This window comes from Fragaria vesca, linkage group LG5, assembly GCF_000184155.1.
Source record: "Fragaria vesca subsp. vesca linkage group LG5, FraVesHawaii_1.0, whole genome shotgun sequence".
Lineage (NCBI taxonomy): Eukaryota > Viridiplantae > Streptophyta > Magnoliopsida > Rosales > Rosaceae > Fragaria > Fragaria vesca.
Genome location: NC_020495.1, coordinates 853,844 through 875,290, shown reverse-complemented (window position 1 = coordinate 875,290; position 21,447 = coordinate 853,844). Strand labels below are relative to the sequence as shown.

General features: G+C 38.1%; 4 protein-coding genes and 1 non-coding gene across 5 annotated transcripts; 4 read left to right on the top strand and 1 right to left on the bottom strand.

The window, feature by feature from the left end:
* The first annotated feature begins 4,609 nt into the window (after positions 1–4,609).
* LOC101297153 lies at positions 4,610–5,690 on the top strand. The gene is made up of 2 exons (XM_004300706.1): positions 4,610–5,073; positions 5,182–5,690. The coding sequence occupies exons 1-2, from the start codon at positions 4,947–4,949 to the stop codon at positions 5,688–5,690; spliced, it is 636 nt and encodes a 211-aa protein (XP_004300754.1). The 5' UTR covers positions 4,610–4,946.
* Positions 5,691–6,530: 840 nt separating this feature from the next.
* On the top strand, positions 6,531–8,921 carry LOC101296869 (UDP-galactose/UDP-glucose transporter 4-like). Its single transcript, XM_004300705.1, has 7 exons — positions 6,531–6,989; positions 7,335–7,363; positions 7,469–7,670; positions 7,805–8,047; positions 8,161–8,262; positions 8,430–8,537; positions 8,700–8,921. Exons 1-7 carry the CDS (start codon positions 6,864–6,866, stop codon positions 8,919–8,921), a joined length of 1,032 nt encoding a protein of 343 aa, XP_004300753.1. The 5' UTR covers positions 6,531–6,863.
* An 871-nt stretch (positions 8,922–9,792) lies between these two features.
* On the top strand, positions 9,793–14,822 carry LOC101292307. Its single transcript, XM_004298703.1, has 9 exons — positions 9,793–9,941; positions 10,864–11,015; positions 11,283–11,370; positions 11,716–12,379; positions 12,894–12,947; positions 13,147–13,244; positions 13,534–13,653; positions 13,992–14,081; positions 14,393–14,822. The coding sequence occupies exons 1-9, from the start codon at positions 9,888–9,890 to the stop codon at positions 14,531–14,533; spliced, it is 1,461 nt and encodes a 486-aa protein (XP_004298751.1). The 5' UTR covers positions 9,793–9,887; the 3' UTR covers positions 14,534–14,822.
* Positions 14,823–15,081: 259 nt separating this feature from the next.
* TRNAG-UCC lies at positions 15,082–15,153 on the top strand. Its single transcript has one exon. It is a non-coding gene; the product is annotated as a tRNA-Gly (tRNA).
* A 98-nt stretch (positions 15,154–15,251) lies between these two features.
* Positions 15,252–18,580, bottom strand: LOC101293197 (calcium-dependent protein kinase 34-like). The gene is made up of 5 exons (XM_004298706.1): positions 18,485–18,580; positions 17,230–18,032; positions 16,815–17,111; positions 15,932–16,354; positions 15,252–15,714 (listed from the first exon to the last, which is right to left on the bottom strand). Exons 2-5 carry the CDS (start codon positions 17,816–17,818, stop codon positions 15,455–15,457), a joined length of 1,569 nt encoding a protein of 522 aa, XP_004298754.1. The 5' UTR covers positions 17,819–18,032; positions 18,485–18,580; the 3' UTR covers positions 15,252–15,454.
* Between the last annotated feature and the right edge of the window lie 2,867 nt (positions 18,581–21,447).

Sequence of the window (21,447 nt, the reverse complement as noted above, 5' to 3'; positions counted from 1 at the left end):
AAAAAAAAAAAAAAAACNTATTTATATTCCTTTTTTCNGTAAAGAAATTAAACCAGGACAATATTTAGCCTACGAACGCGGGCAGTATGACTGGCCAGTGGTCAGTTGACACTGAAAATGGGGTTTTAGTAAAACCGTTTTACATGCATACTATATATTAAAAGTCGAAAGTGGAACGACCCGAAATATAGTCGGAGCTGATCCGAACTTGAAAAGCAGAAGAGTAGAAGACGATCACATTCGATGGTCAAATTGCAACGTACTATGATAATTAGAGGGAGATGTAGATTGTTGGAATTGTGTAACTCAATACATATGTGATCAAGTTGGAAGAATGTCAATACCATGTACCAAAGATTTGGAAAACAAGTGACGCGTAACTAAACCAGCACTTCTAATTAACTTTGCTTACAAGAGCAGGCACGATCGACCTTCCTAATCTTGGTGGGTATACCAAGACGTACTCATGGCCATACTTAAGAAGAATGGTGGCTGCTGGTCTCAAACAAACAATAGAATAATGATTCCAAGTTTTACTGTTTTACTGACTTGCATGTCTTAGCAAACTTGGACGAACCCCTTCGATTCCGATCAAAGGTAAAACTAACTAGCTCATCTGTCATGTCTCTTATTATCTCTGGGTGGACCATCTATATCATATATGTTTCTTCGATGCGTACCCATCGTCACATTAGAGCTTGGAATTTAGGCGCTGGGTTGAATCACAGGGGAGAAAAGTTAGAATAGAACCAAATTTTTTTTGTACCGGAGCATTAACAAGAGATTAACTGGTGGCCTGGTAGATATGGTCGGTCCAAATTTTTGGGTCGATTTTCGATCTTCTACGTATTCTCATTTAGAAATGACAAACTTGCTGGTTGGATCCATCATGCACTCAGTGAAGTATTTTGCACGTTAGCGTACGTTTCCCTTTCAACCCGGCTAACTATGTTTGTCTTTGGATGACTTGACGTTAACTGTTCGTTCCATGGCAGTGGTATACTGGTACTGGTATAGACGAATGAAAGATCAAAATCACAGTTAGCTAAGCATCACAGTGGCTGCAATTTAATGGTTTCCATTGTGTATGTTCGTTAGTTTTGGAAGGATGTCCGATCTTACGAAGAACTGGCATAAATTTCTCTTGAGGAATTGGACAACTGTCATTAAGTAATTAGTTTTGAGTTCAATTATGTAACTTTTCGTATAAATGATCGATGCATGTCTAACAATTCTATATGTATATATGAATTGAGTTTATGTACGTGTTCGATCAATTGTCTATGAACAACAAATACATAATCTCAAACGATATCTAACTCATTGTTTATGATCATGCATAAGGTAGATGATCATATATACACTAACCGTCTCTCTCCTCTTGATTGATTGATGTTAAGCCCGTACCTAAGGTGAGGCTGAAGAGGCCGCCGCTTCAGGCACCAAAAATTTAGGGACACCAATTTTTTTTTAATATATATGTATAAAATTTTCATAAAACCGTCAATTTTTTCTTTCTTTCTTGGTTTCTCGCATCTATTATCCAATCATCCATTCATTTAGAGCTTATTTTCTTTGTCCAAATTTACTTGCTTTATCCAATTATCCATAGCTACAAGGTCTGGGGGGGATGACTAATTTTTTTAATGACCGATTGGCTGTTGTTTTTTTTTTCTTCCTCGTATGCCAATATGGCACAATTATTAGAACTCGTTTCAAGTCTTCAAATCTCAAGTCCAAATCCAGATCCACTCCCCTCAAGTTCGAAAACCCTAACTCTGGTCCCCCCCCAAACTGTCTAGGGTTTCATTACAGAGGACATTTTTCCCTCCTACGTCAGTCCAGTTTGAAACACAATGGAAATTTACCGGGGTGCCTCGTCATGCAGTCTCATGCTAATCAGCAAAGCTAGCCAGGCACTGACATTCATAACGGTGAAAAGACCAAAAGATAAACAAAGAGCGAGCAATGAAGCTCTGCATGCACACGTGGCCCAGCGCGTGAATAGGCGGACACACTCTGCACGGAAGATCCAGGACTACTGAAACAAATAAAACCATAATTAATCGAATCTGTAGAAGGTCAACTTCTGGTCGCACACCAGTCCAAACCCCAAACTCATCAGACAGCTGCAGCCATTAAATCTCCCATCTATATATTCATAATTTATCTTACCACGAAGACAAAAAATCATATACTATTCACTTCCCAGTAAATTCAAATCTTCTTCTCATTATAATATCCCCATTTTAGATTCAAAACTTCACAACCAGAAGGTCCAGAACCATCCAACCTCCTTCTCCTTCTTCCTCTTCCTCCTCCTCTCTGCAACTCTCTCATGCCCTCCTCACCTTGAGATCTTCACCCCTAAAAAATCAGAACCTTCCTCACTCTTTCTTCAACCGCTATATATACAAACCAACGAACTTATTAACCGTTCAGTTCACTCTCACGAGCTGCTTTAGTTTCCTTTGCTATTCTTCTATCAATGGCTTCAGTAACTCCGCCGTGCTCGGAAGTTCAAAGGCCGAGAAAATCAGCTATGATTCATAAGAAGCAGCTGATGCTCAAAGACTACTTGATGGATGATCTGAGCTCCTGCTCCTCCAGCGGCTTCAAAACCTTCCCCCGCCGCCAATGCTGCACAAGCGTCCGATTCCTCCTCGATATCGACCTCAAATCCTCCTCCCGGCCACTACTGCCGCCTCCACGGTCCGTTCACATCCACAACATCGACAACAACTTCAAGAATCAAAATCCAAAGCAACTCCTCCGACGGAGCCGGTCCAGAGCCGCCGCTTCCAACACCCTCTACGCTCTCCAAAGAGCTTCCGGCGCGGTCATTAACGCCGTCAGAAACTTGCAGTTTCACTCCGTCAAGTCCTCCTCGACGTCTGTGCAAAGCAGTGCTCGGAAAGGAGGAATAGTGCTGCTTCTGCCTCGTAGCATTTCAAGGCGGCTGTGGAGGAAAAGCTTTGTGACCAAAGTAGAAGAAGAGAAAGACGTGGGAAGGTGGAGGTCGTTCCGGGAGCTTCTACAGGATCGAGATGAGCCGTCCGATCAGACCACGGCCAGTACAAAAAGTACTGACGGTAAAACCAACAGCGAGAGTTGGGGGGAGAGCGAGTTTAGTTTGAACTCGGAAAGCTCAGTCGGAAACTACGTGGCGGAATGTAAAAGTGGTTCACCAGAAAATAAGAAAGTCAGCGGAAGAGCTGGCGTAACAGCCGGTGAGGATTCCATTGAAACACCAACCACCACCACTACCACCGCTACCTCCACCTGTTCACCTCAAGACGCAAAGGTAAGTGCTTGTTTAATGCTTCGCGTGTGCATGTTAACTACTCAATACATTGTCTCCCTCTTTGTCTGTTGGTACGTAGACCGGTCCATTTCAGTTTGTTAACTAGTTTTTCAAAAATATTACATAGGTTTATTGGGGAAGTATGAACCTCATAGTAGAAAGGTGTTAGATTGTTCGACTATGAAAATCAGAGCATATCCGATGATTAATATAACGTTTGTGTTATCTGAATTTCAATACTCTGAAATACTATAGAATGAAATAGTGTACGGAATTTCAATACTCTGAAATACTATAGAATGAAACAGTGTACGGAAAATTTTAGTATACCATATGACTGTGATATCTTAAACGACTATAACGAGAGATAGTTATATAGTTAAACAGAAAATTTCAAACGTTACAAGAAAATTCTAGTATACTATATATTTATGTGAAAATTCTTGTATGCACGACGTGTATTTACACGACACAATCTTAATCGTTCATAACAATTCATATATTTGACTATTATATTTCTATATTATTTTCTATAATCATAACAATTTATATATGTATATACGTCGTGTGCTGAAACTGAAAATGCTCTCTATCTTTATGAAAATTTATGTAAGGGGAGAGGCTAGCTGGCTGTGGGGGTGTTGGGATTGCGATTTTGCTTGTCTCTCTCACGTGTGGGGTACATCTAGGGCAATGAATTGGGTTATTCCTATGGGTGTATTTCTAGGCCTGGGATCCTGCCACATGCTATCTGACTCCGGGATCCACGGTATTTGAATTTGCGAGACTAGCTAGTACCGTAGGGTATGAGACACTGGACCATTGCTCTATTTGATTGATTTACCATAAAGCCTCTTTAAGAATGGGAGTGGCGCGGTTGGTGCGCGTAGTAAACGCGGGTCAAACGGGGGTAGTTTTGGTAATTCAGCGGGTGTCGTCGGTGACAAGAGGGTTTCTGATTAGCTGAGGGTTTGGTCTGGTCATTTTCCTTGGTGGGTTGGCGGTTTTGAGCATCCCTAACCGCCACTTGTATTTTAAGGCCCTCTTTGTTGGGTGGGCAGTGAGCATTATTATTTTATTTTCTTTCTTCAATATTATAAAATTTTCTAGAAAAGGAATCTATAGATTTGAATATTCAATGGAAAACACGAATCAACGTTACGTAGTTATACTAATTATACTAAAGAGTAAAGACTACCATGCTCATTCCAAAACTTCCCTAATTTTTACATATTTTATTCTCAACAATAATAGGAAAAAAATTAAATTTTTTCTTGTTTGACATGTGTTCCTAAAATGTATCAGAGCTCAATTTTTTATTAAAAAATGTAACTCATTTTATTACGATATATATATATATATATGTAGGCAATTTTAATTTGTTGTTTTAGATAGAATTTCTTCCAACTGTATGCATGGATATGGATATGGACATTATATCTTGTTCAATTTTGGTTGAAATATTCATTGATAATCAAAGGCCATAATGGCAGAATGACATTGTACAACATTTTATAGAAAAGTTATAAATCTTGTTCATGAATTAACAAAAATGCGAAAAAGTTTATATGTTTGCATACGATCAAAACCATTTTCATGAAGCTAGCTAATTGTTGAAGTTTTCCTAAAATAACAGGTGTGGATGAATAAAGATGAGGAGAAAGAACAATTTAGTCCCGTGTCAGTGCTCGATTGTCCATTTGAAGACGAAGACGATGAGAGCAGTAGTAGCAGCTCTCCTTTTCGCTGCAGAATTGCTCTGATGGAAGGTACATTTTCTTTTACTCTCAAGTTGTTATTCCTTTCTGTTTTATGGTCGAAAATTATCGATTGGCTTTATGAATCTAGCTCATGTAAATGAACGTACATGTGAACAGGTACACAGCACAAACTCATGCAGAAGATCAGACGATTCGAGAACCTCGCTCAATTGGAGCCAATCGACTTGGAAAGACGAATGGCAATGTCAGGTGTGGACGATGAAGACGAGCGAGATAACAAGACCGAAGAGAAAGCAGCCGGAGAGATAGTGAAGCAGTTGATCATCAAAACAAGTAGTTCTACCATATTGAGCGATTTCGTGCATATGAAGGCAGATAAATTAGTGGTGGATTTGCTCATTGACAGGAGTGTGAAAACCGGCGAGGAAAATGTGATGGTGGAAGAGGTGTTGAAGGTAGCAGAGGAGTGGGTGAATGGGGAGTCACATATGCTGTCGAGTTGGGAGGTCGAAAATGGTAGACAAGTTTATGTCAATGATATGGACAATAAGTACTGTGGGAAGTGGATGAAATTAGATGAACAAGAACAAGAGGTGGGTTTGGAGTTAGAAGTTGAGGTGTGGAATTCTTTGCTGAATGAGTTCCTGCTTGATCTGGTTTGCTAGATAGTTATTAGGTCACATAGTTAGTGTGGATCAAGAAGAAATTCTCGTGTACAACCTTACATGTATAATTCATCTTTCAGATTCTAGAATAAGGTTGTATTCCACACGGTTGTACGCGAGAATTTCTTTGAACGATCGAAATGGGTTGATAGGCATTTGGAATTAGGCAAGTCATTGGCTAGAATGGCTAGAAGAATGTCCAGGTTGAAACAAGAAGGATGAAATTTTGAAATTAGAAGGATCAGTTATGATTCCCTTCCATTCTTTGTAAGCTATCCTTCTCATTATTTTGATGGCATTATGCATAAGCATCAAGCTCGTGTCGCGTACTAACTAGTGTCGTCATTCATAGAGATAACGGGTGAAATGACTAAAACGTAAGATATCCATTACGGATAATTAGATACAACGGAAAATGAGTCGTTATGTGTTGCTATTTTATGTATGTTCATGTTTATATGATGAGTTACTATATGCATGATCTCGTATCGTTTCAATTACGTTTTATTAACAAAAAAGAGGTTTAATAATTAAGTACTTTTCGGGTTAACGTCAAGAAATTATCTCACAAATAAAAAATATCCATTTGAAACTCCCGTTGTGGTTATTATAAGTAAAACAGTTAGGCTTGATTGGTTCAGGATTAAATTTTTACTGCAGCTCTCCCACCAATACCATATCTAGCTGTCTTTCATGGACAAAAGAAAAAAGCCGAACCAAAACCTCACCCAACCCAGTAATTCTTTCTTTCACCCAATAGAAACTCAAATTGCGCGAAAACGTAAACCACCTCTCTTCGTTTGCAATTGCACGTTGATTCTTGTGTGACGATTAAGGCTCCTGAACCTCTCTCTATTAAATACATACATTTCTCAATTAATTGCAGAGCCACATTGCCATTTGCCACTCTCTCTCAGAAAAAAGAACCAGAGAAGAAAAACAGAGAGCTTCTTCATTTTTTAACACACGAAGCTTTTACCGGCTCTGCGTCTTAGAAAAGGGTGTGGTATTTATATATAATCTGATTCTTGAACAATTCTTCTCCAACAAACCGACCCTTTTGATCAAAGCTTTGATTTTTGGGTATAGTTTACGGCATTGCCGATGAAAGCTATAGTCTTCGGGTTATAAGAGTGTTGGCATTTGTTCGGTTTTGATTGTGAATATTTGAGGATGAAGAGCGAGGATCAAGCTAGGTTTCTGTTTGGGATTTCGCTTTCTGATAGGCCTGTGTGGCAACAATTCATTATTTGCTCTTCTGGGTTCTTCTTTGGATATCTTGTAAATGGCATTTGCGAGGTTTGTGTCTAATTCATCTCGATTATTTATGAATTGTGCTCGAATGTTTCTTCGTTCTCAGATATGATTAATGGTTGGTTATGAACATTTTCTCTGGTTTTGCTTTGTTGTTTTTCATAGTTTCTTTTTTCACAGTTTGATTTGTGAAAATGTGGGGGAGAAATCGGATAGGGATTATGAGTTCAGTGTATTTTGTTGATTCAGTTCTACTGTCTTCGATTGTTGTCTGCCACAAACAGAGTTTAGAATAATGTTTTTGGTGAGGTTGGGGTTTCATTTGCCATCTTATGATGTGCCTCAAGTCACATTTTTCATGCTGTTAACATGTCTTTCCTTCAATCTCAGGAATATGTGTATAATCGTCTACAATTCAGGTTAGTCGACCTTTTGCTCAAAATATAATATAATCCAGTGTGCTTTGATCTTATCTATAGTTTCTACATCATGTCTCCTTAACTAAATTTTCTCTAATATTGCAGCTATGGATGGTACTTTACATTTGTACAGGGATTTGTATACCTAGGTCTCATATACCTTCAGGGTTTCACCACCAAGAAAATGGTGAACCCTTGGAAAACATACGTGAAGCTCTCTGCTGTACTTATGGGTTCTCATGGATTGACCAAGGGATCCTTGGCTTGGCTCAATTATCCTGCACAGATTATGTTCAAGTCCACAAAGGTAAATTTGTGGTTAAATCCAACCTGGTTCGATTTTCACTTTTGTGAACCTTTATGTAAGCTGATTGTCGATAGATATTCATCTCGGAAACACAGTCCTCCAAATCGTATGACATTGTGATTGTGTATATTCAGGTCCTGCCAGTGATGGTGATGGGTGCATTTGTTCCTGGATTGAGAAGGAAATACCCAATTCATGAATACATATCTGCAACACTCCTAGTGATTGGTCTCATTATATTCACATTAGCAGATGCAAACACATCTCCCAACTTTAGCATATTGGGCGTGGTGATGATATCAGGCGCTCTAATCATGGACGCTTTCCTTGGGAATGTACAAGAAGCGATCTTTAAAATGAATCCTGACACCACACAGGTGATCTTTCAATTACTGCAAATCATCTCCTGGTCTTTGACATGTTATATAGTATTATAGGCTATGCCATGAAGGTTTTGTTGTAATAACATGTTACTTATTGTTGACTGCAGACAGAGATGTTGTTCTGCTCAACAGTAGTTGGGTTGCCAATGCTACTTCCACCTATGATTCTTACTGGAGAACTGGTTAGGGCCTGGAATTCTTGCGCTGCGGTTAGTGATGCTTAATCTTCACTTCACTTTCTAGAGTGGTGTTTGTGTTTCTGTCAAGGAATAAGTAACCACGCATCTAAAATGTATTTCCAAGTGGAGATCCAAATTTGAAGGGCATGCAGTCTTGTGACATTATGCTTATTCTGCCTTTCTGTCGATGATTGCAGCATCCTTATGTGTATGGAGTGTTGGTGTTTGAAGCCATTGCTACATTTGTTGGACAAGTATCTGTGCTATCCCTCATTGCCCTTTTTGGAGCTGCCACCACTGCCATGGTAGCTTTCTCCTCCTAATTAGCTTCCTTGCTCTAAATTTTCTCTCATAACATACATTAACAAAAGAAAAAAAAGACATTCATAAATTCTACAACGTTATATGGACCTCTGTAAATATATGGAGTTAGAGTTAAACTAATTTTTGATTCTGGCATTGTTCAGGTTACTACTGCCAGAAAGGCGGTGACATTGTTGCTGTCGTACATAATATTCACAAAGCCAATGACAGAAGAGCATGGGACAGGGCTACTGCTCATAGCCTTGGGAATCATACTGAAGATGGTGCCGGAAAACCAGGTTAACAAGCATGCAAAATCTTTCAAAGATGTACTGATGAAAGTCCCAGAAGTAGAGGAGGATGAGGAAAACAAGGCCTTGGTGTAAATATGGGGACTGCAGCAATTTCCTTAATTTTTGTAGGCAGCAATTTTTTGATGGTTTACTTCTTTTTCACTTTTTTTGTTTCAAAGTGTGGAGAAAGCATGAATTTCACCAGAAGCAGAGGCATCGATCTGAGATCTAACTTGCAGGCCAGAATCTCAGGGGAACATCCATCTAACTATGAGGAAAGAACAAGTTTGATCATGATGTATGTAGTTTGATCATGTTGTATGTAATTTGATCATGTTGTATTCAAATAAGGCGATTTCTTCCCTTTTTAGTAGCACAAAACTTGAGCACTACTCGTTATAAAGATTAACAAACTTCATTACAAAGCCACACACATCGAGTTCAAACTTGAAAATCACAACTCAAACGTGATGTTTGAATTCTCTATCAAAATAATCAACGAAATCACTTTATTCCTAAGCTGCTGTCTGTACTTCATCATGATTTTAACTTTGAATAATCAATACCACAACACAAATACTAATAGTCATTTTCTCCTACTGAACTATCGCATATTCGGAGCCATCTGCTTCAGTTATGCTTGCAAAACTAACCCAGCTTCATAAAAAAAAACAAAAAAAAACTTAGGCGAATTGGGCTTTTAGCGGGCTAGGAGGAGAGGTGTCACGTCTAGGCGGTTGGGCCGTGGTGGGCTTAAACGGACTGGGAGGGGTCCACCCTTTAAAACGACACAGTGGGCCAGGTGCCAATCCAAAGTGGGCGCACGTGTGGGGAGCTCTAGGGAGAAGCCAAAACCAACGGTCATAATCAAAAGTTAGTTCCCCACCTCATCCAAAGGCTCCAATAACTCCCCCCACCTTGAATTTTTATTCTCACTTTATTTAAAAAATAATAATTAATCACAAAAATTCACAAAAATCAAAGGCTTTGTTTCCCCTGCACTTCTGAAGAACCCTAAAAGTTTTTCCCCTTGTTTCTCATTCTGCAAACCCCAAAATCATGATGGGAGGAACCAAACGTTTCGGATTATCCGATTCCAATTCCGACCCCTCCGTAAGTATGCTTTTATGTCATAAAGTTTCAAGCTTTATTTGATTTTGTTTACCTTTTTGCCAGAAAAGTTGGTAGAACCCTAATTTCTTAGGGTTTTGGGGTATATATATTGGGGGTTTATGTTTTTGTGTGGTAGAATGGAGTAAAGTTTTGAACTTTGAGTTACCAAGTTGAGGAATTAGTGTGTTTTGGCTTGTTTTGCTTTGCATTATAGCTGGAGTGTTGGAATGTGAAGTTGTGAAGGGTTGTAGGATGGTATAGAGTTTGTTAGTTATGGGATTGTTATCGGGTTTCGGATTGATTGGTCAAGTTTGTTCCTGAAGTAGGCTAACATTTTGGAGCTAGAATGAGTGAAGGAAGAGTGAGATGGTAGATTGGGACTAAGTATTAGTAGTGAAGGTAATGACTTGATTTAGGACTTTGATTTGGGTTGGGTAAAGTGGTTTAGGATGGTTATCGGGTAGTATCTTCTGTTTCGAGTACAAAGTTGGAAATCGGTCTAGTTTCCGTACTATAAGATTGCCACCATGCTGACTTGGGCTTCAAGAGGACAAGAAAGCAGAATTTGGAGAGGGTGAATAAGAGGTTGCACAGTGAAGGAGGAGAGTCAAGATGGTGGGGGGTTGTTTACTGACGTCAAGGATAGATCTCAGAAGTTTCAATTTGGAGAAAACTGAAGGTTTATTCTTTCAATAGGAAGTTATGTGTCAAACTGTCAATTGGTGTCTGTTTTGCATCTTTGTACTGATTGTTGTAGTACTGTACAGTTTCCAATAAATTTTGATATATACATCGGAAAGAGAGAGCAAATGCTTTCTGATGGTCATTGGTTATTTTCTTCAGCCTTCTCAATGCTTGCTCAGTGTTTGTCCAGTTTTTTCTATCTATGCTTACTCTAATTTCTCTTACATCAATGATGCAGTTTCAGAACAAAAGAATAATGACAGGATCCTCATTTGATGTTCATAGAGCAGAATTTTCTCAAGAGCAGACTATGGCTACACCTTCATTAGATGAACGGCGAGCTGAGTCATCGCGGCTGCATGTGAGAGCTCTCAACACCCAGTTTGCAAGGTCCACCTTATTTCTATCTCAGTGACTGTTCATTCATGATCTAGCTTTTCATTAGTGAAATTTATCATTTTCATGATTGGTTCCAACTAATCAATTTAGTTTCTTGTAATGGACACTGCTCTTAACTAATCAAATATGACGTACAATTTGTTACCTTCAATTAATTTTGCTACTCATATACATGGCTTTCAGTTTTTCTGTATTTTATGGACATGTTCAGAATTCTTTTTCTTTTTCTCTCAAATTATATCCCTCTTTTCTCTACAGTTGGGTACAGACACAACTAAAGGATCACCCTGATGAAATTTGGGAAGATGGTATTCGAGATTACCTGGCTCATGCCTCAAACATAATGGTAATTCTTTAATATTTTTTTTCTATTTGGAAGGTTATGCATTTGATCTAGGTATTTCTACCTTCTTGCCAAGCATATGATATGTCAAACAATTCTATTATACAGAAGCTAATAGGATAGATTCCACAGATAATTGCATGGTCAGGCCTTTTTTTTACCCTCTATCTTCTCTTTGGCATGGTCGGGGTGGGATGGCAAATGCATTACCTACATGAGATGGGAACCTGTGCATGTAATTAAAATCAACATGCTAGAAGTTGGATCTTATCTTGCTGTATGACTATAGACCCCCCAAGATTGATTTTGTCCACATAAAAGATTTGATGCATTTTAATATTATTTCAGGACAAATTTAGTGACGTCGTCAACTGGCTTAAAGTAAATGCTGGAAAAGGAGAAACAGTGGTTGCTCCAGGATCTCAGACTTCTGTCGAAAGTAAAAAGGTGCCAGAGTCCACAGACAATGAGACGAACAAATTTCAGTCAACAACCCCTTTCTCATTTGGTGCAACCACAAACTTTACAGCTCCATGGAGTGCTGGAGTGTTCTCGAGCAGCCAGAGCTCTTCAGGAGTTTTCTCCAACAACCATAGCTCCACAGGAGTGCTTTCTACCAGCAAAAGTTCTACAGGAGTATCTTCCAATGGAAAAAGCTCTTCAGGAGTACATAACAGCTCTCCAGTCTTTTCCCCTAATCAGAGCTCCAGCATGTTTTCAAGTAGTCAGAGCTCCAACATGTTTTCCAATAGCCAAAACTCCGGCATGTTCCCCAACACCCAAAGCTCTGGCATGTTCCCCAACACCCAAAGCTCCAGCATATTCTCCAATAGCCAAAGCCCAGTTTCTTCCAATAGTCAAAGCCCTGGATTATTTTCCAATAGTCAAAGTCTGGGATTATTTTCCAATAGTCAAAGTCCGGCGTTTTTTTCCAACAATCAAAGTTTTGGAGGATTCTCCAACACACCCAGTTTTGGGTTACTCTCCAACAGTCAACCCCCTCCATTGTTTGGTAGGTGATGTTTTAATTACATGTCGCATATGATTTGTTGGAATTAATGGTTTATTATAAAATTCAAGTAGGAGATAATGCGCAAAAAGGAAAAGTACTGTTGCAATACTAAAAGTGTTATTTGCTATGTGACAGAATTGAATGTGTTCAAGTTCTAGTTGAATCATTATGATAGTCAAAGAAATAGTTTAATTCAGAGTATGTTTCATGGAGAACTGACTGAACTTCTGGTATTTTTCACGTGTTTTCTGATAAATTTGCAAATTCTTAAGCATGTAAATTTATGTCCATAGGTCAAAGTGATTGCTTGTAGTTTGACATTCTTTCATTATTCAATTTTGCTTGTTTTATTCCTGTAATTGATCCTGTGCCAGGCCAGTACACTAATCAAATTAGGAAAATCTGAAACCTTTAATATGCTCAAGTTCTCCTATGTTTGAGTAGAGACATGTTACTCCTGTTATTTTGATGTGGACTTGACTTTGTTTTCTTCTTGTGTGATCATCTGTACCAGGAAGTCAGAGTTTAGTTCCTCAAAACCCTGATGCTTCTGATGAAGCAGATGCTGGTGAGACGATTATGTTTCTTCTCTTTTTTCTTTCCTCAAATTTCTTTCTATGTATGTTTGGTTTCAGTTCATGCTTTTATTTCTATGCTCATAAGAGTTGGTGTATTTAGGAAGGTTGCATTTACTGATAATTGTGGGAAGTACTACATATGGTCTTCTTTATTCTTTCAAGTATTGAATCTATTGTTATGGTTATCAGATAATGATGTAAAGCAACCTAGCAGCCCGTCTGTGAAAAAGTCTGAAGAAAAGGGTGTTGTTGTAGTGCACGAAGTCAAGTGCAAACTTTATGTGAAGGTACTCATGTCATCTCTGTTCTGGTACTTCTTTAGGCTACACATACCACCCGTCTCTCAAATATTGAATGTCTGTGATTATAGTGTGATGTTCCCTGTGTGTTGTTCTAAGAATTATCTTCTGATGCTGTATGTCTACTCCACATATGTGTGCTGCCTTCGATGGGTGCATTGTGTTCAGTATGCATTGTTCTTTCCAAAATCGCGATAGTATTGTGCCGCATGCCCGGTTTTACTTAAGATTTGCTGACTATTTTCACATACCGTTTTCTTTATCTGGCTATGTACAGTCAAGTGATCCAGCGGATAGTTGGAAAGATAAAGGGACAGGGCAGCTAACGATAAGATGCAAAGAGGGTGTCAGCAAGGGTACAAAAGAATCAAAACCAACAGTCATTGTTCGTAATGATGTATGTTTTCTTTCCAGACATCTGTGGTTTCAAATATATGACTGGTGTGAAATTGTAGTTGACACATTTGATTGTATTAGTTTTAATTTGCTGTCGCCCTTGTTAAATGTAGGATTCAGATGTGGTATGAGAAACTAGTTATAGCTTTGTAGTCTGTGTTATGGGAAGGGGTTGTGAGAGAACAAGAAATTGTTTATAGATTCTTCCCTTATGACATATGATAATATTCTCTGTTTTTTTTTTTTTTGGGTCCTTTTTTCAGTTGTTACAAATATGGGGTCGGTTTATTTCCTGTATTGTCTTAACCAAAGTTTCACGATTCTCTTCACTGATGGCAGGTGGGAAAGCTGCTGCTTAACGCGTTGTTATATTCAGGCATCAAGACTAATCTGCAGAAGAATTCCCTTGTTACAATATTCCATACTGCGGTAATACAATGCTATTACATTTGGATGTTCAATTAGTATTAATTTTAAAGTCTAGCAGCTATATATAACAGCAGGGTCTTACTGCTATTAATTAAATAACAAATCTTAAGAAGCCACTATATGCAGTTTAGTGACAAAAAAAAAAATGAGAAGCTCTTGGTAGTTTTCTTAACATTTATCTGGATTGTTTCTCTTTTCTGGGATTTTGGGGTCATCAGTTTACATTGATCCATTGAGTAGTCAGGAATAGGAATTACAAGTAATTCGTGTCAATGCGATAATAAAGACTGCAATTTCTTCTCATTTTGTAGGGTGATGGTGATGGAAATGATGGTAGTAATCAAGATAGTGTTGTGACACAAACCTTCTTAATAAGGATGAAGACAGTGGAGGATAGAGATAGACTGGCTACAGCAATCCAAGAATATGCTCCTTCATCTGAAAGCGAGTAAAAACATGGACGTCTTGTTGTACTACTAGCTACAACAATGTAATGGTGTATTACTAGAAAGGATCAATTTTGTTAACTATATATTTCGCAAGGGCTGCTCCGTTAGCTGGCCCTTTTTTGAGGCTCCAATCGAGCAGAGGGTCGCTTTGATAGATCAAATAAATTATAGTGTGTTTAAGAGGCAATCTTGTACCATAAGAGGATGATAGTGCTTATGTTTCACTGAAGATTTGTAACTTGTTCTCTTTATGCAATCTACCTATCAATTGTTGGCTGGTACGGTTATCAATGGACCACCTTTTATGCCTTTGATTCATGGGTTGTATAATATTACTTGTATTCTCGTTTTGGTTCAAATGGTGTTTAGTACTACAAGCTGAACATCATCTGCTTTAGAGAGAATAAAGCAAAGGGATGCCACTCACGTTAAACTGGTCGAAAATGAGGTAGATTTCTGTTTTAGGAAATAATGGAAGTGTAAATTAACTTCGTAAGCAGTTTGAATTCTTGCGCAGTTATATATCATTATGGAGACCTTGCTAACATAGCGCGTCTGTAGTCCAACGGTTAGGATAATTGCCTTCCAAGCAATAGACCCGGGTTCGACTCCCGGCAGACGCAAAGATTTTTTTTTTACGCAGATAACTGCTTATCTTATTTTACCTTATCAATTTGTACACAAAGAGTGAATGTAATGTAGTTTGACACAGCTCACATTTGTATATTGAAACGAGTGCATTATCCGAAACTCAATAATGCCTGAACTGTAGCAAAACAAGGCCTATGCAAACACCAGAGTTCAGCTCTTCAAATGACTCATGATACAAGCAAGATTTTTCCTGTGTATGCAAGTACTGTATAAATATATCTCATTCATATAATTTATATTTCCCTCGTGGCAGTGCAGAACTTAACCAGTCTTCTAGCAGACAAGTGACAATCTAAGAGATGGGACTGTAGGAATATGTGTGCATGATGCCCAACGAATGACTGATTCGGTTACAATGAGATCTATCTGATCAAGCTCACCAAGTCCAATTGTATGATTCCTTTTGCTGTGAATTCCGGTGATCCTAGACAGCCCATTTGTTCCGCCTCTCCGAAACTCTTTGCGTTCAAGTTCTCCATCATCATACTTAGCTGGTGAGCATTCCAGCTCAAGTAGCTTCTCCGCATTTGACTCTGCATTTCCCAACAGAGGAGTTTAAGGATAGAAATAAGCATCTCATTTGTCATTTTACTTGATAATAACAAATTCTCAATAGCAAAAAAACAGAAAATAATAACAAATGGGAACAAAAGTCCTGCTGATAAGCCATTAGGTATTGCATTAATACCACGCAGCTGACACACCAAAACTTATAAGCATTTTGTTTACTATAGTTAGAAAATAAGCGACCTCCAGTAGTTGGATCCAGAGTGGACATCTTGGCTTTAAATCTCGATGGAATGTTTTCTTGCTCTGCTGCAGAACTTGGACTGAAGAAGGTGAAGCTAGGCATTGATGGAACTGGTGAAGAAAACTCGGTTGGACTTGATTCATAGGTGCAGCTGCGGAAAGAAAAGCCTCCGGATGCAGGGCAAGGTGTACTGTTCTCATCTAGGAAAGAGGAGAATGATGATTTACATGTGAATACAGGTGAGTGCCACAGTTTCCCATCAGCAGTTGTCGGTGAGCCCTCACCGAAGCTAAAGTCCTGATTCCTGTCAAAGGATGCGGTAGAGAATGAACCTTCATCCAGTTGCAGCTGTCGGAGGACGCGGTTATTCTGATTGTACACTTCTTCATGTGCTTGTGCAGAGTCTTCCATCCATGGGTGAACTGCATAGGATATAAACATTATTATATCCACTATATACAAAACTTGGTGCAAGCAGCAGGAACCAATAATGAGCAATTTTGAAAAGAAATTTGGGATGACTTTGTACAGTTGCTAGAGGACTACATATTTGTGCTGGGATCTGGATTTATCAAACCAAAAAGACAAACTTTACTGCCTATCAGAACCTATGACATGACAGTACAATGATAACCAGAAACTTGCAATGGGCAGGTTTAATGGCCTAATCTGAAGTGTCTCCTAAGCCTTTACAAACACATCTAAACAACTATGAACGTCATAAATTCATCACCTACATGTCCAACTATTGTTACCAAAGATTCAATTCATTCATATCCTTTAACAGCAAGTTTAGGTTCAGGATAAAGAGAACAGGTATAGTCTTCTAGTGATTACTAAAGTAAATAGGCCTTGAAATTTAACAATGAGGAACTCTTTTACCTAGAACCTGTGCAGCTGTGAGCCTTTTGGAAGGATCAACGCAAAGCATTTCAGCAATCAACTGCTTGGCAGAAGCAGATATGTGACCCCAAGGACCAGGAGGGAACCACAGATCTGCGGCCCTAACAGCGTCAAAAATACTTGATTTTGTCTTTCCCCAAAACGGAGGCACTCCACTAAGAAGAATGTAAAGAATAACTCCAGCACTCCAGACATCAGCAGACTGGTTATAACCTCCTGTAAGTACCTCAGGAGCTATGTAAAATGGACTTCCAACAGTGCCATGCAATTTCTGCCCTGTTGACACAAAAAGGAAGTCATTACAGTGAAATAAACATGTACCTTTGTAGAAAGGTCCAACTTTGAAGATGTAAGCAAAAGGAAGGGGGTAAAAAGATGAGATCAACTAAAGTACCAGGTTTAATGTAGGTTGCAAGACCAAAATCTGCCAACTTAATTGGTGAGGATGAAGATGTTGTGGCCAAAAGAATGTTCTCCGGCTTCAGATCTCTATGAACAACACCATTCTCATGACAATACTTAACCACATGCATCAGATGCCTAAAAAGGACCCGAGCATCAGTTTCTGAGTATCTGCCTTGCTTCTCAAGCCGATGAAAAAGCTCTCCTCCAGCACATAATTCCATCACCAAATGCACATAATGTTCATCCTCATAAACTGCCTTGAGACTCACAACATTCGGATGCCCAGACAACCTAGACATTATCTCAATCTCAAGCTTGATGCTGCGCGCGTCATCATGTGTGACCAATCTATCTTTGGCAATAGACTTACACGCCAACACCTCACCTGTTAACTTATCCGAACATGCTCTAATGACACCAAACTGCCCCCATCCCAATTGCTCACCCAGAATATACCTGTCTTTCAAATGTCCCACTCGGGTTGCTTCAAGAATTGTGTCGAAATGGCTTGCCACTCTGTAACAACTGTAGACTCTAATTGAAGGCTGCCTAATGTCGATTTTGTTGGCTGTTTCCATACCAGGAAACACAACACTACTATTCCTTACTTTCAGTGTCACAATTCAGCATATCAAGAGTGGTTCATGGTATAAAATTGCAAAAGGGGCCTTAAATCATCATCCATGAGCTTCCAAGATCAGATACTTATACTCTCATGGTTGGCAATATGATTGAAGAATACAAACCCCTTTCTGCAAACTGTGACATTCCTGAATCCTCACCAATCACCTACTGCATAACGTAAACTGTAATCAATTTTCAAACGACTTGCTGAAATCCCATTCGGTACACTATGGCATTAACATTTTACATGAATTTTCTTCTCTCGAGTTTTACAATATAGCATTACTAAAACAAACCCATATCTCAAATTTGTCAACGTTCTTAGCTCACCCACCACCCCATATGTTTCAAACCCAAAGTCAATACCTTTACCATTCAAAAGTACGCTTGATGCTGAATTGACCAGCAAGATTGAAAACCCACATGAACAAAACCAAATGGAAATCTCATAAACAAGCACAAATCCTAAACACAGACAATCAAAACTAACATAAACACAGCAAAACCATATCAGAACAGAACAAGCATTCAAGTTCCAAACTTTTGTTGAACTCTGATAAAGCAAGCACATCAAAGAACTCACATTTTGAGATAGACAGAGAGAAAGAGAGAGAGTAAACCTGGTTGAACAGCCATGGTAGAACAGGTCCGTTACAGCAGAGCATCCCAAGTCCCAAACCAGTTATCGGCTTCTCACTAGTTTCAAAAGTTGGCTTCTTTTTCCTCTGTAACCGGAGACTGGGAAAACCTGTCTTCGTTGTCTCTAAAATTTTCAACTTTTTTCTTCTTCTTTTTATAGCAGACGAATCCAAGCTAAGCTACCACAATTATTGGCAAAATAAAGTTACACGTACCCTGTCCCCCTTTGCATTTTTGGTCATTTAAAGGTCAGCAGTATTACTAGACCTACCTAAATTGTGTCCCGAATTTCAATTACAATGATAGAAGACATGGTTGAGCAACAATGTCTTACTAATTGAAGATAAATGAGGTTTCAAGAAAGTTCTTGAATTACATTGGCGACTTCGTAAGTACTTGCATGAATTGCATGATTGTCGTTTTTGTAACAACGTAATTTATATGTTTATCAAATTTGTTGTTATAGTATTTAATACATGATCGTTGTTTTTGTAACAATGCAATATATATGTTTACATATATGTCTGCACGGCTGTTTTTTTTTCAACGAATTACGCTATTACAACATTTTCGCGTTAGAAATCTCTAGATTGTTTCTACATGTCATCATTTTGAATTGTGAAATATGCCCTTGCACACAGGAATGTGCCAGTTGATAAGTTGTCAAGCACCCTCCTAGTGGAGTCTCTTTTCTTAAATCGAGGGAAGCTTCAAGATACTGCAATAGTTTTGATACCTTTTCCTTTCTCTCTTTCATATGATTATGATTGGGGGAATAGGAATAATTACAGTGGAGGGGGAAGAGACCACTGAAAGCAAGTGATCCATTTCCCACGGCCAGATGTGTATAATAATGTTTCTATGCATTTGGTGACAATGAGACCACATTCATTATTTGGTTTTGGTTGCTGAGTTAGCCTTACATGGATGGAGACCATATCTGAGCTTTTCAGGTCCATGTGGGAGAGCAGAGGGAGAGATTTATGTTGGTAGGTAGGAGAAGAATGAATGAAGAATCCTAGCTGGGAATTATTAGGTTGTCCAGCTCTATACTCATGTGGGCTTTTGCCTTGAATGGAAACTCCTCGTTGGTATGAAAATAGTTTATGTTCTCTCTTTTGTCAATATTTTTGTGGAAGAAATACAATATGTGTAGTATAATGTTGAGGTTATGGGTTCAAATTTCACCGTTATAAGTAGAATGCGTGAATGTATAATAAAAAAATATTAAAAATGTATAGTACAATGCAATTTTTAAATATGGTATCTCCCAATTATTTTAAATTTTGTTTTCTAATATTAAAATTTAATATATCATGGAACAATGTCTAGTTTCGAATACGACAAACAATTTATAGATATGTGAAGAGTATTTTCCCCCCTCTCTCGTTTACTAAAGAAAAAGGCAGAAACGTTGTGCTTGTGTTTTGAATCACAAAAGTGTTCATGAACGAATACGTACGTACAATTAGGAACACAATGCTTAAACCCCGTATTATAATACACATATGGTTAAAAGTGTGCCAAATAACAACGGAAAATTTTACAATGTGTTAATGCATGTGAATGATGTGATGCATCAACTTTGTAAATTGAGTCTCAAACTAGTAATTTTAGTCCTCGAAAGTGTAATTTGAGTCCTTAAAGTTGTTAAATTTTCTAGTTACAATATTAGTCATCATGTGTCCTTAAAGTGGTAACATGTGTGTTTAAAGTTGTAATTGAGTCCTCAAATTGATTAAAAAAAGTTGTTTCAAATTTGAGGACTCATATTACAACTTTGAGTACTCAATTACCACTTTAAGGACAAATAAGGACTAATGTTGTAACTAATTTTTTACAACTTTAAGGACTCATATTACAACTTTGAGGATTAATATTACTACTTTGAGGACTCATTTTACAACTTGAGGACAAAGTTGATATATCACATTCATTAACACCCCCTAATCTTACCTAATAACAATACAACTTTCAACTCATATTATATATTCAAACATACACCAACTAACAATAACCGTCATAACAATAACTAAATTACAATAATACTGATATATAATGATAGCTCAAAGTCATAAGACAACTAATCCGGCTTCTCAATTATATTGTCAACCAACAAAAATTAAGATTTCATTAACACAAACAAGACACTTAAAGCGCATGCATTGACCTAAAGCCACATTGCTGGTACAGATAATCCCAAGTGTTTTATCAAAATTTAAAATGTAAAAAAAAGAGAAAAAGAACTAGATTCTGCTTACTACATACGTACAATCTCCTCTTTTGATATCTAATCCCCTAATTGACTTCTAATTAAGGTAAATAAACTCTTTAATTATAGGGAGTTTGATATCAGCTCTTCAAGAGCTCAATGTAACAATGACACTGTTGAACACTATAGTTTTCTTCTCATGATGCACAGAATTTAGAGGTCGATCATTTTGCTGAAAGATGATTGAATCAAACATGGTATATATAGTCCGTACGTTAACAGAATATATATAATCAAGTTTATCATCACATGAGACACAGTTGATTAGCTATATGACAAGTTCCACACTGCACTAAACATAATAGGCCAAACATTGAGTCAATGCCATATTATACTTTCATGGCTTTCTGCCGTAAGTTTCAGAGCTCGAGAAACCCACTGCCACCAATCAATCAACTTTTAGAAAGCTATCACGGTATTTAAAATTGTTCAAAGGATAATAATACAGCGTCCTTACAGCATCTCCAACGTCTTCAACAGATTTTCTATCTTCAATTTTAGGAGAATATTAAGTTTTTTTTAAGTCCAACAGTTTTCACGTCTTATTCTCTAAGAGCATCTTTAACAATGTTAACCATTTTTTAGTTAAATTTTAGTCAAATTAGTTAAAATGTCATTTTAGCTAGTCTTTTTAGAAATGCGGCTCCATCAGTGCTCTCTATTTTAACTAGC

Bases quoted from the DNA above. Each gene is read 5' to 3' on its own strand.
- LOC101297153 (XM_004300706.1), top strand. From the start codon at position 4,947: ATGAATAAAGATGAGGAGAAAGAACAATTTAGTCCCGTGTCAGTGCTC. The intron at 5,074-5,181 runs GTACATTTTCTT...ACATGTGAACAG, and splicing joins CAGAATTGCTCTGATGGAAG to GTACACAGCACAAACTCATG.
- LOC101296869 (XM_004300705.1), top strand. From the start codon at position 6,864: ATGAAGAGCGAGGATCAAGCTAGGTTTCTGTTTGGGATTTCGCTTTCT. The intron at 6,990-7,334 runs GTTTGTGTCTAA...CTTCAATCTCAG, and splicing joins TTGTAAATGGCATTTGCGAG to GAATATGTGTATAATCGTCT. The intron at 7,671-7,804 runs GTAAATTTGTGG...GTGTATATTCAG, and splicing joins TTATGTTCAAGTCCACAAAG to GTCCTGCCAGTGATGGTGAT.
- LOC101292307 (XM_004298703.1), top strand. From the start codon at position 9,888: ATGATGGGAGGAACCAAACGTTTCGGATTATCCGATTCCAATTCCGAC. The intron at 13,245-13,533 runs GTACTCATGTCA...GGCTATGTACAG, and splicing joins AGTGCAAACTTTATGTGAAG to TCAAGTGATCCAGCGGATAG. The intron at 13,654-13,991 runs GTATGTTTTCTT...CACTGATGGCAG, and splicing joins CAGTCATTGTTCGTAATGAT to GTGGGAAAGCTGCTGCTTAA.
- LOC101293197 (XM_004298706.1), bottom strand. From the start codon at position 17,818: ATGGAAACAGCCAACAAAATCGACATTAGGCAGCCTTCAATTAGAGTC. The intron at 17,112-17,229 runs GTACTTTAGTTG...TTGTGTCAACAG, and splicing joins TGCAACCTACATTAAACCTG to GGCAGAAATTGCATGGCACT. The intron at 15,715-15,931 runs GTCGCTTATTTT...TGGGAAATGCAG, and splicing joins TCTGGATCCAACTACTGGAG to AGTCAAATGCGGAGAAGCTA.